Source organism: Leucopleurus acutus (genome assembly GCF_964270905.1).
Source record: "Leucopleurus acutus genome assembly, chromosome: 9".
Lineage (NCBI taxonomy): Eukaryota > Metazoa > Chordata > Mammalia > Artiodactyla > Delphinidae > Leucopleurus > Leucopleurus acutus.
The window spans coordinates 18,823,486-18,842,813 of NC_139144.1; the positions used below are offsets into that span (position 1 = coordinate 18,823,486).

At 43.1% G+C, this 19,328-nt stretch overlaps 2 protein-coding genes across 3 annotated transcripts in view; one reads left to right on the forward strand and one right to left on the reverse strand.

Annotated features, from left to right (window-relative positions):
- LAMB1 (laminin subunit beta 1) overlaps positions 1-19,328 on the forward strand; it is a 73,736-nt gene that overhangs the window by 52,033 nt on the left and 2,375 nt on the right. Inside the window, exons 25-31 of the mRNA XM_082846877.1 lie at positions 7,599-7,968; positions 10,599-10,783; positions 11,722-11,963; positions 14,621-14,824; positions 15,385-15,529; positions 16,954-17,161; positions 17,349-17,490. Coding sequence (XP_082703003.1) covers positions 7,599-7,968; positions 10,599-10,783; positions 11,722-11,963; positions 14,621-14,824; positions 15,385-15,529; positions 16,954-17,161; positions 17,349-17,490 — 1,496 coding nt within the window. The remainder of the gene's footprint in view (positions 1-7,598; positions 7,969-10,598; positions 10,784-11,721; positions 11,964-14,620; positions 14,825-15,384; positions 15,530-16,953; positions 17,162-17,348; positions 17,491-19,328) is intronic.
- DLD (dihydrolipoamide dehydrogenase) overlaps positions 9,973-19,328 on the reverse strand; it is a 49,839-nt gene continuing 40,483 nt past the window's right edge. The window contains exon 14 of one of the 2 annotated variants that reach the window (XR_014326467.1): positions 9,973-10,396. The gene's annotated coding sequence lies outside the window, so the exon portion shown is untranslated. The remainder of the gene's footprint in view (positions 10,397-19,328) is intronic. The other variant, XM_082846906.1, reaches the window with a different exon arrangement.

Genomic DNA, 19,328 nt, shown 5'->3' on the forward strand with positions numbered 1-19,328 from the left:
GAACGTTACCCCTTACCCTTTAATCTTTAAACTTTCGCCTCTAAATCTGCCAGAGACATTGTGGCTTATAGGAACAGTATCAACTTGTTCAGGTCAAAAGTTAGATCATGTTTTAGAAAGTTTGCAAAGAGAGAGATCCACGGCATCTGTGTTCGCCAACTTCTCTGTTCGTTTTATCTAGAAGAAAGGTCAGCCTGTTACATAAGAAACTATGGGGACCCAAATGCTTTCGACACCCTGTGGAGGCAGCTCGTAACTGACAAGGCACCCAGAGAGGGTGAGAACTGAGTTAACGATGGGGGAGTCCTGGCCCGCTGCGGGCCTTGTGCACACAGGATGGCAGTCGAAGCAGGACCAGTATAATATGATGAGGGCAGGGACAAAAATTCAGGAGTGGAACAGAGGCACCAGTGAAAACGGGAGGATAAGAACTTGAAGGGACAGGGTTCAGCGACCAGCAGGGACAAGAATAGGTGTCATCTGAAATTAGGCGGAACTATGGGGGGAAAAAATGTGACCACTTTTCTCAAATTACATCATTCATTGCCCAAGAGTCTTCAGATTCAAATCATTTAGTTGAACAGGGCACAAGTTTAGACTTTCTGGGGCCACCTTGCTAACAATATGCTTATAGAAAGTCTTAGGTCATAGCTAAGTAGTCGTCTTATGGAAAAAAATGGAGTTATGTCAAGGACAAACGAGTTGAGCCTCCAGCTCATGAATTGTTGAATGTTCCCATTGTCCTGGTGGGTTGGGGCTCTTGGCCGATGGTGCCAAGTCCGAACAAGCCCATCACTGTGCTGGATGGAGAGGATCTAGCCTACCCAGTCCTGAACGTGCCCGAGAAAGCCTCGGCCCGGAGCCCTGCCTTGTGCCCTGAGGACTGGTGGATAGCAGAAGCAGGGATCCTGGCTCTAGGAAAAGGCCAGTGTTTCTTAAACCCAGGCTGATTGGAAATGTGGGCCATAGGTGAGAGGCTCTGGGGAGTGGCCATTTTTTTTCATCCTGCTTGTTTCTCATTTCAAACTGTTTTTTGTAGAAAATCGAAGTACATTTTTTGTCAGACATAATTTTTTTTTTTTTTTTTAATGCTTGTCATCTTTTCTCAGGCTAGGATTCATTTACAATCACCCACCTTTTTATTTCCAGGGTGGCTCAGGAAATCGGATTTAATTTGATTCTTTAGAGAACCACAGATACTTTTGTTAGTAGAGGGAAGGCTTGTCTACGGCCATGTGCCAAATCCAGCTCATAGCCTGGGCTGGTGAATAAAGTTTTAATGGAACACAGCCATGCCCATTTGTTTACATATTGTCTGGGGCTGCCTTCGTGCTGCAGTGCCCGAGTTGAGCGGTTGTGACAGAGCCCACAGGGCCTGCAAAGCCTAAATACGCACGATCTTTTTTTTTTTTTTGCGGTACGCGGGCCTCTCACTGTCGTGGCCTCTCCCGTTGCGGAGCACAGGCTCCGGACGCGCAGGCTCAGCGGCCATGGCTCACGGGCCCAGCCGCTCCGCGGCATGTGGGATCTTCCCGGACCGGGGCACGAACCCGTGTCCCCTGCCTCGGCAGGTGGACTCTCAACCACTGCGCCACCAGGGAAGCCCTGCAGTATCTTTTATAGCAAACGTTTGCCAACTCCTGGGCCAGACAGCCAGCTCATTTCTGCCAGTGAAGTCATAGTCATTCCCCCAACTTTCATTTCAAAACTGAAGTTACAGTACTGAGGCCAAAAAAAAAAAAAAAAAGGTGGGGCTGGAGGAGGTAGAGAATTTAAAGGAAAAGAAAAATCGCATTTCAGAGATGAAAAAGCACTTAAATTTCCCGCATTAAAGTAAAATAGAAAAGCCTAAGTAAAGTAAGAGTAAAGCTTTGGGCATGATAGCACATCCTGGGGTCCCTTATTGCTGTGAGGCAAGGTCCACGGCAAAAGCCAATAAACCCAGTCACCTGATTTTAGGATATAGCATTCTCTCGCTCCCCAGGCAGGTTCAAGTTTCAAAAGGGAAGAGGGGGGACCAACACAACCCTGAGTGACTGCCCACTGGTGCCCAGTGGGGAGTGGATGCAGCAGAGGACAGCCACTCCCTGAGAGGGGGGCTGGGGGGGCGGAGCTTGTAGGCTGTGGGAAAGGGTAGATAAAGTAGCAGGATGGCTGGAGGTAAGTGGTGCTGTCCTTTGCAGGATCAGAGGAGGGAAGCCCGGTAGGAACTGGAGTCACTTGGCAGGTGTCATGGAAACTGTCTTCGTGGAGACTAACGAGGAGCTTTGGTTTCACCATTGGGGATGGATTTTCTTCAATGGGCAGGGGAGGTCTGCAGACAGGGAGTGGAGGATACAAAGAGAGCAGAAAAGTTATACCTGCTGATAAAGAGGCACACGGGCTGACATTTCCCATTCTGGCATTCACTTGCTAACGCTTTCCTCTAGATCTCAATATCTCTAAAATGGGTACAATATTTTTCATCTGCCTACCTCTTAGAGAACATGTTTTATTTACTTATTTTTTTAATTGAAGTATTGTTGCTGTACGATATTATATGTTAGAGGTGTCCAATATAACGATTCACAATTTTTAAAGGTTATACTCCATTTATAGTTACTATAAAGTATTGGCTATATTCCTTGTGTTGTACAAGATATCCTTGTAGCTTATTTTATACCTAACAATTTGTACCTCTTGTTTTAAATGATGAGAAAACTTAGTAAAAATTGACAGAACCCGCTGCCCACATAACCAAGAATATATTTATAGGTGAAGGTAGAATTCTCATTGCTCGTTAAAATGATGACTGTCTCATTTTTAGAATGCTGTTCGTCATCTTCACAATTTGTTCAGCTTAAAAATCAGGGAACAACTTTTGCTATATACACTCTTCTTCCCAAGAGAAAGTTTTTGATCCTCTGCCAGATAATCCCATTCCTTAAAGCCACACTGAGTTCCAGGTCCCCCTGGATGTATGCCTTTCTCTGAAGAGAGGAGAAAACCCACTGGCCTCCGTCAGAGACAGCCTGCACAGTTAGCTGATAATTTTTTCCATCCCAGTGAATGTGAGAGATGACTGATTGGAGAGTCTCCTTCACAATTTTAGTGTCCTTGAAGTTTTAAATTGTCAGGTGAGAACCAACCTTTACTCTTAGGGGAGGTCTTTTTACAAGGTCCTAAGTGTGGGCCTTCTAGTTCTTGCCTCCCAGGTGACCCCATTAGAGAAGCAGTTCTGCAAACTCAATGAGGGAAAGAAGCACGTGCCCACTGGCACTTTAGCGGTTTCCCAGCTTCAGTTTGAAATGAAAACCTGACGCGTTTTAGGTAGTCATTTGGTACCCTTCCAGAGAAAGGTCAGGATTGACTTTTTCAGTGATGAAACTGCAATCCAGCCATCTATGAGATTTGACTCTACTTTTCAAATGGAGGAATGTTGTCAGCTGAGTGGGTCCTGGTCTCTGGAGGGCGCCGAAGCTCTGCCCCGCCTCTGTGATGCTGGTCTTGAGAGTAAGGGTCCAGAGATCAGCTGGGACGAGAATTAGGTGGACTATGGGAAAAGAACATGACCGTTCTTCTCAAATTATGTAATTAATTGCCAAATATGCTTTCCATTGCTCATCTTTCAGTTGAAGTGGTTTGTTGGAAGGCACAGGTTTAGACTTTCTGGGACCACCTATATGCTTCTGGAAAGACTTGAGTCATAGCTAAGTATTCTCCTTATGGATAAAAAATGTAGCTGTGTGAAAGACAAACAAGGAAAGCCTTAATGGGAGGGCACTTGCCTTCTAAATCCCAGTTTGGGGCCAGTATTTCCCCCCTCAAATATTCCCATGACAGAATGAGAGCAAGACATGTCTTTACCAATGACCTAAATAAAAATTGTTAGAGAAATTAAAAATAAATTTAACATATGCACACAGCCCTTGCCCGCAGCATGCATCTGGTGAAAACCTCTTTAGGACTGAACTGCACCGTGCCTTTGCATTATCTAGGGGAAAGAAAGGCTTTCTAAGCATGTGCAGCATCTGCTACCGTTGTCCCAAGCCTAAGGGGGATGGTAAAATAGGACAGATCTGCTGGGCCACTGAGGCCCCAAACAGGGCTACCTGCTGGGGCCTGCGGGACAGGAGCGACTGACAGTCTGATTCATTTAACATGGCATCATGAAGGCCCCCCACTTGCACAGGTCCTGGGGTCTGTGCATCAACTTACATGGCTTAACTTGAGGCTCATGACTGCTCCACTCCACACACACATACACACTTAACAGGCAAAAGGGAGGAGAACAGCTGGGAAGATAACAGTCAGTACTCCCCAAAATGGGGTGTAGCAGCCCTCAGCATCAGCATCTCCTGGCAACTGCTAGAAATACAAATTCTCAGACCTCACTGGTTCCAGATCTGGGGGTGGGGTGGAAATGTGTTAAATGAGTCCTGCACGTGATTCTGATGCGTGCCGGAGTTTGAGAGGCTAGGACCTAGATGACCCAGGTAACTCACAGCTTTTTGGAAGATGACTGAATTTTATAAGATGATATGGAAATTCATTCCTAAAGTCTGAAGTTCTTCCCATCCTCCTGATTGTAGAAACTGATGAAGGCCGTGGTTTCCCCAAGCCTTTCCCATTCTTTTTCTGGGGTGTCATTAGGTATTCCACTAGAGAAAGATCCCACAGTTCAATGAGTCTGGGATATGACTGGGTAAAAAAAAAAAAAAAAAAGTGAAACAGGGTTTTTCCTGCAGAACTCCTATGAGTTTAATATGCTGTTTGTTTTGAACCTTCAAGAGGAGGATGTAGAATTTCCCGAACCTGCTTGATCATGGAACTCTCATTTCTGGGAACATCTCCTAGAACTAATTAATGGTCTAGGGAAGACAGTTATCCACAGCTCACCTAAGCTGCTTCCCGATTCATGAGAATGCCCCAAAGAACACAGGAAAATGAAACATGCCTCGAAAGAAACAAAATGCTTAAGGAAAAAGAAGTTTTGTTTTGAAAACCTAAGGTACCTACAGATTTTAAATTCTAAAGGTTAAAGACTGGAGTATTCCAAACTTCAAACTGTTTAATAATCATGTTATTGGCAAATATGCAAAGACAAACGTAAGGCCATGACAGCTTTTTTCCCATGGAAATATGATCAAGCAACACTCTGGGCAGGAACCACCAGACACTTGGACATAGAATGATAAGAATAAAAACATTTATTGAGTGCTTACTCTGGACCAGACACTTTCATCCTGAAAGCAATCCTAGGAGGAGCTAGGTATAATCATTACCCCTTTTATGCGAAAAGCCATGACTCAGTTTCTGTCCTCCCCAGGGCCGCATAGCTGGGTGTGGGGAAGGCAGGATTCACCACCAGGCAGCCTGTGCTCTTATTACATCGCTGTGCTACTCAAACTTGCCGCTTGAGGTCGTGGAGTGTAGTTGGCAAACAAAGGCCAGGAAAAGCTAAACAATACAAGGCAAGGTGTGAGGATGTTCAGGTGAACGGTCCAAGCCACAAACACGTCTTTCTGGCTTCGGAGGATAAAGGCGTTTTGTTTCTCAGGACCATCGGTGAAACTGGTTCTAGAATATGTTTTATTAGAAAGTCTTTCAGAGGCAATCATACCATTGACTCAAGAAGGGGTTTTTTGTTTGTTTTTAATTTGTTTTTGAATTACAATGTTGTGTTTCAGATGTACAGCACAGTGATTGTTATATATTCTTTTTCAGATTCTTTCCCCCTATAGGTTATTACAAAATATTGTATAGGTCCCTGTGCTGCACAGTAGGTCCTTGTTGTTTATCTATTTTATACATAGTAGTGTATATATGTTAACCCCAAACTCCTAAGTTATCCCTCCCTTCCCTCACCTTTCTCCTTTGGTGACCAGAAGTTTGTTTTCTATGTCTCAGGGTTTATGTGTTCTGTAAGTAAGTTCATCTGTATCATTTTTTTTTTTAGATTCCACATATAAGCAATATCATATATTTGTCTTTGACTTTCTTCACTTAGAATGATAATCTCTAGGTCCATCCATGTTGCTGCAAATGGCATTATTTCATTCTTTTTTGATGGCTGGGTAATATTGTGTGTGTGTGTGTGTGTGTGTGTTATACACCATATCTTTATCCATTCCTCTGTTGATGGACACTAGGTTGCTTCCGTGTCTTGGCTATTGTAAATAGTGCTGCTGTGAGCACTGGGGTGCAAAGCTACCTCAGAGAGGATGATTCTGTTATGCTTTGCCACGGTTGACACTGCGTCTTAGGAGGATTATTTTCTTTTGTAGGGGTGTATGGATGTCTCTTGCATACCTGTATCAAAAGCGAGGTTAAAGGCTTGTTTGGCAAAGACGGTTGAACTCCAGTTTGCAAGTTGACCTTGTACTCAGAGCTGAGAATGGAGAAATGGTTACAGGTGTACCTTTGCCCTTGGAGTCCACAATCTAGTTAGGGAAATAGGATCTTTTTGTTTTTGTTTTTATCCCCACCTTTTCCCAGAAAGGATTTAAGGCCAGCAATAAGACGTGTGTACAGGCCTTTTGTTATTCAAACACTGTACAGATACTGTGAAATGTCAAGTGTTGATATAAAACCAAGTTAGTCACCTGAGCTTTGGGACTCTGAGCCAGGGTTCAAAGGCATAGGCATCGTGATGGGTAATCTCAGCCACAGGCCGTTGGCCAAGAACGCAGATTTCACCCTGTACCATTTGGTTCTGCCTAAGGTGCCCACCCTGTTGGGCCAGTGAGAGGTTGGGACTGAATGGCTCCCAAGGCCTTTCCTATCACTTCAGATGTTTTATGAGCCTCTGCTCTTAGGGCTAGGGGTGGTTATCACAATGGCAGACACCCACCCACGAGTTAGATGATACTGAGTTGAAAGCCTGAGTTAGAGGATACTGAGTTGAAAGCCTTTTAAATCGGGATACTTGGAATTCCTGAGACTTCTGCCTGATTTCGTTTTCTTTTTATCAACTTTGTTGCATTTCATCAAGCATTCACTGTTGTGCTTTGTGACCGGGTAGAGGGATGTTGGTGTGTTGCTCATTACTGCTGTATCTCAGGCCAGAGGCCTCATGTCACCAGGCCGTCACCTGAATTGTCTGTCCTGGGAGGATCTACAGACGGGTCAAAAAAAGAGGGAGGCAAAGGCAGGACAGAGCTTAAGAGCACAGGCTCTGGAGCCTGCCAAGTGCTGAGATAGAATCCTGGCTTGGCCATTTCCTTGCTGGAAGACTTGGCAGTCATGTAACCTCTCTAAACCTCAGTTTCCACATCCATAAAACTGATGATTGTAACACCTGGTTCCTGTAGGGTTATGTTGAGGATTAAATGAGATGATGCATGTAAACCATCTGTACAATGGCAGGCACAATGGTGTACAGTGGTGTTCACTTAAAAAAAAAACTATCATCACTATTATAGTTAAGACGTGATTAGCCAGGGTTGAGATAACGTGTGTTCTGGAGGAAGCAGCTGCAGTCTCTTTGCAAACCGTTGGTAAACTGTCGTGGACCATTTACAAACCTTCCCATTGTAACGGTGACTGAGGATTCTAACTGCCAAGTCGCTGAGGTTGGGGCTCTAGTAGCTCAGCCAGCACTGCCGTCTCCCTTCTAGCCTGTGACTGCGACCCCAGGGGCATCGAGACACCGCAGTGTGACCAGTCCACCGGCCAGTGTGTCTGCGTCGAGGGTGTGGAGGGTCCACGCTGTGACAAGTGCACTCGGGGGTACTCGGGCGTCTTCCCCGACTGCATGCCCTGCCACCAGTGCTTTGCCCTTTGGGACGTGATCATCGCCGAGCTGACCAACAGGACACGGAAGTTCCTGGAGAAAGCCAAGGCCTTGAAGATCAGTGGCGTGATTGGGCCTTACCGGGAGACTGTGGACTCGGTGGAGAAGAAAGTCAACGAGATCAGAGACATCCTGGCCCAGAGCCCAGCCGCCGAGCCGCTGAAGAACGTCGGGAACCTCTTTGAGGAAGCAGAGTAAGTAGCTGATGGACCAGAGTAACAGCTCACGATGCTGTTCCACTCGATGAATCCACAGCGTGGCCCTTCCACCAGGAGGCGTGGTTAGTGCTGTGAGTGAAAACAGGTAACTGGGCCATTTGTTTTCCCAGCAGTCGCTGCTCTGGGCATGGGGGTGAGTGGACGATGGCTCATTGTTGGGGACCAGAGTTGCAGTGCAAAATGTGTGAACGTTATATTCAGCACTCTTCTCTGCAAACAGTATTCTCGGGCAGTAGAATGGTAAGGATGCTGGATTCAGAGACAAAGGATCCGTAACGGAGTCACAGCTGGGTTACTTGCTAGGCTTGTGAACTTGAATGACTCACTCATTTCTAAGCCTCTCTCTTCTCTCCTGCGGAGGAGGGGAGGATAGTATTTACCTTTCCCTGACAGAGTGACAAAAGGACAGATCTATGAAATGGTAAGGTAATTGCAGAAAACAGTATGAATTGTTATTATATGTTTTGCTACTACCAGGAAAAGTCCATTACCACAAATAAGACTCCTATTTCTAGGTTATTTCCACTGCTCAGCTGTTGGTCCACTAGAGCAGTGCTTCATTCATCCAATTATAACAAGTTCTTTGTGATGAAAATTCCTCTTCTTAGCCCTTCTCTGGGTAATCATCTCTCTAATTGGAAAGTGTGTATTTTACCAGTGGAAGCAGAGAGAATTGAGCAAAGTGATGCTGAACTTTCTCCCATTTTTTTCTCCCATTTCTCCCAGCCAGTCATCTTTCCTGCTCTCAAACATTCCAACTCCCTTTGCCAAAAAGGACCCCCCGCCCCGGCCCCAACCCAAAACAGCATAAGGTCTAGGCTAAAGGACAAAACAGGAAAGGGTATGAAGCATTTGTGTTTCCCCAAATGCTGTGGGTTTTTATTGTAGACTCACCATTTGGCATGAGCAAGGGGGTTGTTTCATGGCTAAGTCCTATACATTAAGGCGATATTATATCGTGACAGAACTACGGTAACATTTTCGTGTGATGGGACTTTATTCAGCATCTCTAAGAAGTGAGATGGCCTTTTCGTCTCAGCACTGTGTATGAGCAGCAGGAAGCTAACCGCTGGCATGAGCTCAGGTACCTTCCTAGACCTAGATTTAAAGTAACTAGTCCCTTGATTTCAAGCCTCAGATCTCATGGCCAAGATCATGCGGTTGACCAGGGTGTTAGGCGATGTCTGTTGTGGGGCCATAATGCACTTAGTGAGGAACTCAACCTCATTAAAAAGACTGTGGTACAGCTCAGCCTTCTTACATGTAGCGATAATGAGCCGTGGAAGGCCCTGGTCTGAGTGCAAGCCCATTTAGGAAATGATGTCTTGACCTGGGTGCCATGCACCTTAAGGGAAAACAAGAGCGACTACACTCCTCAGACAGCCCTGGTCCTACCTTCACTCTTCACTTAATCAGACAGATTGTAATCACCTCAGGAACACCAATTTCATCAATCTTTTTTCAACACAGTATCCAAGGACGCATGGTCTAGGATCCAAAGGGGCATTATTTACAAATATACAATGTGAGATTTGACTTTGTAAAAGTATAACATTGTACGAGACCTGAGGAAAAATGAAAGCCTTCTGTGAATCAACCGATTAATAAAAGCAAAGCACTGAAAAAAAAGAAACTAGCCTCAGGAAAAGAGCCATCAGGTTTACTAAATGTAATTTAACCCGCAAATCCTTTTAAGCACTTTTTCTTTGAGTTGGGTCATGGTATTCTCTCAGCCTTAAACATCATTTTTCGACTGGCCCCCAACCTTTCAGCATCTCTGCATTTTCCCCGTTTTTTGTACAATTATATTCCTGAGAAGACAATAATACTGAGTTAGGTGATACCCAGGGGGTAAGGTCTTCTCAAATATTCCTTTCTTTGAGATACATACACACATGCCCACTGTATATACGAGTAATTTACAAATAGATGCCTAAAGTACAGCTTTGGAGACAGGGTTTAGATTCCAAATGAAATACTCCATTCTTACTGGTACTACCTTCTTTCTCAGGAAAAACGAAAGGGTTGCTTTGTTGGTGGAAGGAGGAGGCTCCTTTGATGAGACGTGGCTTGAAGGGGGTCGGGTATGAAAAGCTCCTTTGGGTTGCTCCTGCTGTCTTCCTGGTGGCGGTGGGGCTTGCTTTCTGAATGTCCCATCTTGAAGGAGATCCCTGAGGTTCACGTGAGAGCATTTTTGGTGGGTGGCTGGGAGGCATAATTGTACACTGGAGTCACTTACATCTTTCGAGTTTGTGGGATTGTATGGGCTTGAAGCTGCTTATGTACAGAGCTGGTACTCCACGCTCTGGAACTGTGCTCATGTTACATCAGACATTCGGAATCACTCCTGTAGTCCATCCGCCACAACACAGCTGAGTGGTGCTGCTGTGTTTTTCTTCAAAGTCTTGAAGAAAGAAAAATTATTAGATTTAACAGAGTCTCTTAATGATAAGAATAAAATCAGTACTTAAAGATAACTACAGACTACTGAATCGGTCTGAAATTACAGAGTAATAGATGAAGTATTAGTAGAAAATGTAAAATTGAGACTTCGCGTTTTCCCTTTGGTTTATTTTCCTTAGGTAAATGTGTCCTCCTCCTTACAGGAAACTAACCAAAGATGTTACAGAAAAGATGGCTCAAGTAGAAGTAAATTTATCCGACACAGCTACGCAAAACAACAGCACGGCCAGAGAACTAGATGCTCTACAGACAGAAGCAGAAAACCTGGATAACACAGTGAAGGAGCTTGCTGAACAACTGGAATTTATCAAAAATTCAGATATTCGGGGTGAGCACTTTTTTGTGCAAATACTTAATCCTGGGCAATGGATTTTACCACCTGTCTAACCTTTTAATAGAGCACTTTCAGAAGAAAATTAAGTGCTTTGTAATCAGTTTTAAGCTTTTTCTCATTGAGACTCTGGCACAAATGAGGATTAAAGTCCCCATTTTACAAACATGGGACATGGGGCACAGAAGGGGTTGCACGGAGCGAGCAGTGGTTGTTGCATTAGAATGGCATGCGTTTTCTGGTTTTTAAATTTTTTCTCCAGTTAGTGGTTTACCTCCTTGGCTTCTCTTGGAAACGGGCTCTTGTAAAAAGTTAAGAAATTAAGTTGATACTTCTGCATATCGTTTTATATTCAAGAATGTTACTTGGTCAGGAAATCACATTTTCAAATCGTTTATTGGTATCGAAGGCCGTATTATAGGACCTTCCCTCCGCAAAGCAAAAGAAAGTTAAAAATGTGTCAGATCACCCTATCCATCCTGCTTTATGCGTGATTGCTTATTTTTTTGGCTAGATCCTTAAAGCCGAAACACGTCAAGCTGTTTTATGTATATAATATTAGCCATTTGAGTGGATCTAAATAGTTAAGTGAGAAAAGGGAAAAATCATCTGGACATGTAATCTACAGGCTGCCTGACACCAGCTATTTAGAGAGAACTGGACGCTTGCCTGTGTGTAGGAACAACATCTGCATGATCGACTTAATTTTCTAATCCAGATGTTTGGCATCCTCCAGAGCCAGAGTTAGGTGCTAACGGGACAAAGTGTATTCATTGATCATGAGAGGAAAGTTACATTTCTTCATAAAGATTTTATTCCTTGAATTTTAAAACAAAACCACATAAGGTCAGTTTAGACGCGAAATACAGCCGTTGCTTGACGGGGAGATGGAGTACAAGGGGATTAACTATGGGCAATTTCATTTCATGCCCTAGGCGCCTTGGACAGCATCACCAAGTATTTCCAGATGTCTCTCGAGGCAGAGGAGCGTGTGAACGCCTCCACCACAGATTCCAGTGGCCCCGTGGAGCAGTCGGCCCGCACTCGGGACAGAGTGGAAGACTTGATGTTGGAGCGAGAGTCCCAGTTCAGGGAAAAACAGGAGGAGCAGGCCCGCCTTCTGGATGAACTGGCAGGCAAACTACAAAGTCTTGACCTTTCAGCTGCTGCCGAAATGGTAAGGTTTGAGGGTTTGGCCTCAAGGCTGCCATGCTTCAGGAGAAAAAACACCCTGCTTTGTCTTTAACATTGTCCACTTTGCAAATGAGTCAGCAGGAGGGAAACTCCGAGGCTCACTCAGTCTCTGGCCCACAGTCTGGGGTATCCAGTGACCAAGCCAGATTAAACACAACAGTGTGTGGGTTTCCAACCTTCCTCTCTCCTAGAGGTTTCTCTGTGGTACAACCAAGAATCAGGACTACTATCCCAAGGCTGCTGAATTGAGTCACTGCCTTCTTATCTAAACTGGATCCTTTTTATACTGTGGACATTTTTTACTTTGTTCTGATTTGAAGTGCAAACTCCATCTCAGGGGAGCAACTGAGAATCATTCTGGGAGAGACTTCTTAAAAAAATTAAAGGGTGCTAAAGAATTTTTTTTCATGGGTGGGTGGGTGTTAAAATGCTCCCTTGTCCCAGTAACTTCACCTAGTGAAGATCAGCCTAGGAAGTGGATTCATTTCCCGGAAGCTTTTAAAAAGTAATTCTGAAGCCAAATGAAACTGAGTAGCGAGTTCAATGAAAATCAGGCAGAAAGCCAAAAACAAAAGCCAAACTAAGCCTGTTTCTTCCTCTTGCTCCCCTATTGTTTTTCATGGAAGAGCACCCGTCCGAGAGACTCTGGAGGATGTTTTTATATACTGTACCTTTATTTTATAAGGCTTCTGCTCTCTTAGCTTAGAACAGAGGGTCAGTACAAGGGGGAAGGTGGGGTCCTAGGAAGCTGAGTTCAGGCTTCGCTACAATTTTGTCTTAGTAACAGTCCCCCGCCCTCTCAGCCTTCTCCCCCCCCACCCCCTCTCCGAAATAGACAAAAACACACTGTGCTTTCTAATTAATGCCTACAAGGTTATATTTTCATTATCTTAGGAAACTTGATGGCATCTAATGGAAATAGGGAGTTAGGAGATCTCCTGTCACCATTTCTCTAATAGAGAAAGAGGCCTAGATCAATGTGTAATCGCACCTGAGACAAAGCCATCACAGGCGAGCGTGAAATGCCAAATCTTCCTTCCTTCCTTCGGTATATTGGCTCTTTCCGTATAAATTCTAATTAAAAACTAGTCATCACAAACAGAATCTCTCCAAACTAAAATGAAAAGCAGATAAGCATGCTAAAGAATGTTTGCTCTGCAGCAGAGGGTGTCGCGGGGGGGGGGGCTGCAGCGGGTGCCTCTGGCCACAGGAGCGGGAGCGGGAGCCCTGCCCTGGGCCTGCTTTCCGTCAGGGGCCTGGCCTAGGAACAGCCTACGCTCCTTCCATCTCCCACTCTGTGCGTGTGTTAATGATCCTGCGAGAGTTCCCTTTATAGAGTCCATACCACCACTTATCATGTAGAAAAATTTTTGCTCCTTTGTGTTTTTCAAGTACCTTTGGTTCTTGTCTTTGTGTATATTTAGTTAGACCCATGCTGGGTTTTTTTTTAAGCCTGCCAGGCTGCTAAAACAAAACAGATCTTCTAGTGTGCTGCCAGATAGTTTTTAGAAAGCATCTCTTCTTGATTAAGGCTCATGTTCTTGTACAGCATGCGGAATAAATGTTATTTTCTGAAGCTTTTTATGTGCTGCAAACCAGACACATTAATGACTATTATTTTGAGATATAATGGGATTATAATTATTACAAAACTATTAGGTTAAACAGTTGACTGTATTTATTCAAAACTACTCTTTTACTTATTAAAAGGAGTACTTGTTTGGGAGTATCCTGTTAACTGTGTTTCACTGTAGTATATACAGCTTTTGCCTCTTTTCAACGTGACCATTTTCCACAAAAGGATAGATAGCTCTAAATGTAATTTTTCTTCCTGCTCAGCCTTTTCCATCATATAGCAATCTTGTAATTTGCTGTGTATATTCTACAACCAAGCCCTGGTCTTTGGAAGTTTCTGGTAGATAAGAAAGGAGGAGTCTGGAGGAGTCTGGCAGGGCCGTTGGGAGGTTATTTGGAAAGTTATACCCGTACCTTTGTCTTCTCTGTTCCTCTCCCCTGTGGAATGTTCCCCCACTTCCCCTGCACAGATCCCACCAGCCAATACTCCCTCCCAAACTACAGTAATACTCAGTGGTCTCTGCTTTGCCTGCTTTCCTTCGCACTTGCAGCATCTGACCTATTCTTGGCCGTTTGACCTAGAAAGATCTGTCTTCCTTACTAGATGGGAAATTACTGAAAGGCCCGATAATGGGGCTTTTATATCACCCTTTTCACCAGAACAGTTAACAGGGTGCTAAGTCTAAAGAAGGTTCTCAATACTTTTTTTTTTTTTTGGTAAATCCTACCAGTTAGGAGAAAGGGGACGGGACACATTCTTTGGCTTTCATATGGGCTGACTTCAGCCTGATGGAGCAGGTAACATTTGCACCCTGCATAGAACCCATATAGCATTGCAGTTCATTAGGGCAGAAGGTACTGATGCAGGGCTGTAAATCATCGTTTCCTTGGAACTAAGCAGGTTAGCTCAGCCCTGAGCTCTTTGCTCCGCTCTATCCTGAATACTGTTTTCAAGCACCCTCGCTGAGGACCACCTACACGCTCTCTGGGGCCACCCAGGCTCTGCACAGCTGTTGGCTGCAGCGGACTCACTGCACCCCGTGCTTGTTCCTTGGCTCGCTGCAGACGTGTGGAACACCTCCGGGAGCTTCCTGTTCCGAGACCGAATGTGGCGGCCCAAACTGCAGAACTGACGAAGGACATAAGCAGTGTGGGGGGCCCGGCTGTGGCGGGCTGGTCGCTGTCGCACACGGCGCCTGGCAGAAAGCCATGGACTTTGACCGAGATGTCCTGAGTGCCCTGGCTGAGGTGGAACGGCTCTCCAAGATGGTAATTCAACGGATGGGCTGTTTTTGTTTGTTTCCTTTCCGTTATGGACTGGAGGATCTGAATGGGCCAAGTCAATTCCAAATGCTGACTAAAACGAAAAGGCCTAACTAAGTTTTTGTGAGGTCAGGGAAAGAGAGGAGGAAGTTTTTATTCATAGATGGTTTAAGAATCTACTTCCTTCTCACAATAAATTGAAATAACCATGTATTAACTATAGGTCCAGGGTTATGAATACCTCCAGCTGTTATTTCAATTGAGCCTTTATTCTTCTGAAGTGACATGAAGTATTAACTTCCTGTTAACTGAAGTATGTAGGTTGGTACCTGAGAACAAGACTAACGAACATCTTCTACACCACCAAATGTTTTGGAGGAATTAAAAACAACTAGAAAAAAATTTTATATGCTAGCCCTAGCTATGTAAGACTGTTGTATAGGAACTGGTATAGTGAATACTTTGTCTATACAAGAATATAATATGGTTGAAGGGGAGATGTTTTGTTTTCTAAAAAGTTTTTCGACATCATTTTCTGGACCATTTATTTTATCCCCCATACATAGGTCTCTGAAGCAAAACTGAGGGCAGATGAGGCAAAACAGAATGCTCAAGCTGTTCTGTTGAAAACCAATGCTACCAAAGAAAAAGTGGACAAGAGCAATGAGGATCTGAGAAATCTGATCAAGCAAATCAGGAACTTTTTGACCCGTAAGGAACTTTTTCATTCTACTTTTAGACATTTCTTCCTGTCCAACAATTTTTTTAAGAGTGAGAGGCCATAATTCAAATCTGCCTTGTAGATAAAAAATTCTTGCAGGGAATAAAATACTTCCACATTTTTAAATGTATATGTAAATAACCTCTAACTTATGCTGAAACAGACACACCCGATGTGATACCCACGTAACAAATCAAGAAGTCAAACATACACTATGAGAACTAAATTTGAAATTTGTGTTAGAGATTACATATAATGTGTCATAAGAACCTTAATTCAAAGTAGAGCTTTTTTGACATTGTCCCTAAAGCTTTGTAATCCTATTATTTATAGGATATTATAGTTAGTTACAGAGCTCTATACCTTAAGTGTTCTGTACAGAAATAGAAAATCTCTGGGATTTGTTTTGTGGTCCAGCTCACAAATGTTGCAGGTCACAGTTTGAGTGTTACCACTCAGGATAGTTTTGGCTGCAAGTTAAAACTCTCAACTGAAAAGGACTTAATCAAAAAAGGGATGTATATTATAACACACAGTAAGTTCAATAGTAGAATAGCTCCATCGTTCTAGGATCCATGCACTTCTCATCTTTCTGTACTGTCATTTTAAGCATATCAGCTTTGTTCTCAGTTTGCTAAGGATATCTTATGGAATATTCACATATTATCCTGTGCTTAAACCCTTAGGGCTCCATTTTTATGTTCTGTTCTTTCACAGTTTATAAGAAGGGGAAAAAAGCCTTAAATATCAATGACATATTTAAAGTTTAAACTCCAGTATTTTTTTGACCTCTTTTCACATTTGACATTTGAAACTCCCTGGCCTTCTCTGATAAGGCAACTATCCTGATTCTCTTGCTTCTGACGGGATTTTCTCCCTTTCTGTAGTTTCCTGAATCCAGATAATTTATTAGGAATTTCAACACTTACATCTGCATTCACAGTAGTTTCCTACCTAATTTTTCAACCTCAACTGAAAGTTTTCATTGCCCTTTAGGATCAAGACCCCGCTTTTTTACCCTGGCCTGTATCGTTTTCTACAATCGGAAACCAGTCGCTTCACTCAACTTCCACATAACTTGCTCTGCCCATCCTGCCTCTCCAGCCAGAGATGTTCTTTCTTCTCTCAAATCCTGTTATCCTTCAAAACCTGATCAGTTCCTCACCCTCCACAGTTTTACCCAATGACCCCAGCCTACAACCAACTCCAGTAGTACGCACTGTCTGCAATGCTGTTCCTGTGTATAGGTCTCACTCATCTCCCCAACCTAGATTAAAAACTCTTAAATAGGAAGTACCTTTGTCTTGGTGTAACCCCACCATGCTGATCACATAGTAGATGACCAGTAAGTGGTTGAATGAGTGAACCATGTATGGTTTTCACCTCCTCACGGGAATATCTTTGCTTTTAACAGAGGATAGTGCTGACCTGGACAGCATTGAAGCAGTTGCTAATGAAGTACTGAAAATGGAAATGCCTAGCACCCCACAGCAGTTACAGAACTTGACAGAAGATATTCGTGAACGAGTTGAAAGCCTTTCTCAAGTAGAGGTTATTCTACAGCAGAGTGCTGCTGACATTGCCAGAGCTGAGATGTTGTTAGAAGAAGCTCAAAGAGCCAGGTATCTGAAGACAGTATTATGGCATTGAGGGGGGGCTTTGTGTATCTAGCATTGAATAAAGTATTTCTCCACGTGAGTCTCTCAGGGTCATTTCAGGAAGGCTTTTCTTTAAAAGAAATGCTCTCTTCTGCGAGGAAGTACTTTTTTCATGTTCACATATAATACATTGTCTCATTCTTTTACTCAGCAACAGTGCAACAGATGTTAAAGTCACTGCAGACATGGTAAAGGAAGCTCTGGAAGAAGCAGAAAAGGCCCAGATTGCAGCAGAGAAGGCAATTAAACAAGCAGATGAAGACATCCAAGGAACCCAGAACCTGCTAACTTCAGTAAGACATTGCAATCATTATTACAAGTGTGGGAGAAAATACAGGCGCATATACTCTTATCAGAAAAGAAGCGCATTTGACAGTTATCTATGAAAATTCTTACAATTGAACACTAAAGGAGTCCTTTCAGTAAATCTAAACTACTCCCATCGCACAAGGTGCTAAAGTGTCATTTTCAAGGAAGAAAAAGGACTCTAAAGAGAAACATTAAACCCCCTCTCATTTTCATCCCCACAGAAAGCCTAAGAAAGATAAAAAGAGTTTCCTGTTCCTTCAAGGAATCACACAGATTTTATTTAGTATGAAGCACACACTCTTACTCTTATCCAGTTTTAGACCATCTCTGGCTGGAGAGAGAGGACGAACAGAGCAAGGTTTTGCAGCCCAAAAGCAACTGCATGTAAGACCGGTGCCTCAAGATTTATGAGGTGATCATTCACAAAATGTCTGCTTCTAACACCCAGTTTTAGAGGAACCTAATAGAGCTCTTACAGCTAAACAATCTGTTTTGTTCAGAATGCATGGGAAATCTATAAGCAAAATACCCTAGAGACACTAAGAACTTTTCACATGGATTTAGTGCTTTATTCTAAACACTTCTCTCTTAAAAGTAATGCAAACTAATTCTGTTTTATTCTTTCACTTTTCAAAAATCAGTTCTAGAGGCAAATTTTTCCTTCCAATCTTAGGAAAGTTCATTTTTTATGAAACTGGGTAAAGAAAACGGATGACTCGTTTAACTCCTCCTTATGTTCTCAGAATACACTTTGAAGTTAGATGCTCTTATTACTTGCTGCTATCCCCCTTCTCAAGCCAACGACGCCTAATGTTTAAAATCTTGGGAAATGCCTTTTCAGCCTGCTTTTCCCTACCAGTAGGTGATAAAAGCCCATCTTCCCGTATTCCATTACTCTCAGTAGAATGAAGCCGGACCGTTCCCAAGCCACTTTCTTACATTATGAGCAATTTAAGGCCCTTTCTTCAGGCTACGTGTTCAAGTTTAGAAAAATTATGTTTTCCCACCAGACTACATTCTAACCCTTTCAATTACTGTTTTTTTCTACCTGTAGGATTTTCAAATTTGTCAGTGTGTTGTTAACATGTTAACAAGTGACTTTTTAAAAAAATGACTGTTTTGAAAAGCAAAATGGAAACTATTAATCAAACTGGAGGTGCGATACCTGGCTTGTTGTTGCAAGTTAATAATGGTGGGCAGAAGTGTTTCAGGTTAACAGTAAAAAAAAAAAATAGAGCCTTTACCTAAACCACACTAACGAAAGCTTGTCACAAACTATTCGCCTACTTAAAACTGTAAGGGTTATCTTGTAAGAATAGTCCCTAAGAATTGTTTTCTAAGTTAACTAATATGCATATACTGACCCATTAGTTACGACATTGTTATTCAGAGTAATTCTGTGGAATAGACCCAGCCTTGAAGATCATTTTTCAGAAAAATTAGGTGCTCAGTGAAACTGGTTCTTCTGTTATGGTTCAGGCTTACTTTGGCTAGCTTTAAAAACAACGGTTACTAATTACTTTGAAATGAGAGCCAACGTGGACCCTCACCAGTTGCACAGATAAGATACTTTTTCCCTAAATAATTTTGAGCACTTCTAGCTTCCAGTTATAACATTCCCAGACCTATGCCATCTCACAATCCTATAGTAACTTTTCAGAGTTTTAACATTCCTGATTTCCACGTCGTTTCTGAAGTACTATGCTACTAGAGTTTAACATTTACAGTTGATAGAAAAAAATTAAAATTGACTGGAAGTTACAATTTTTCCACCCATAATACTTCAGAAAGTTGTGTGGATATCCCTCTACTCACATCCGCT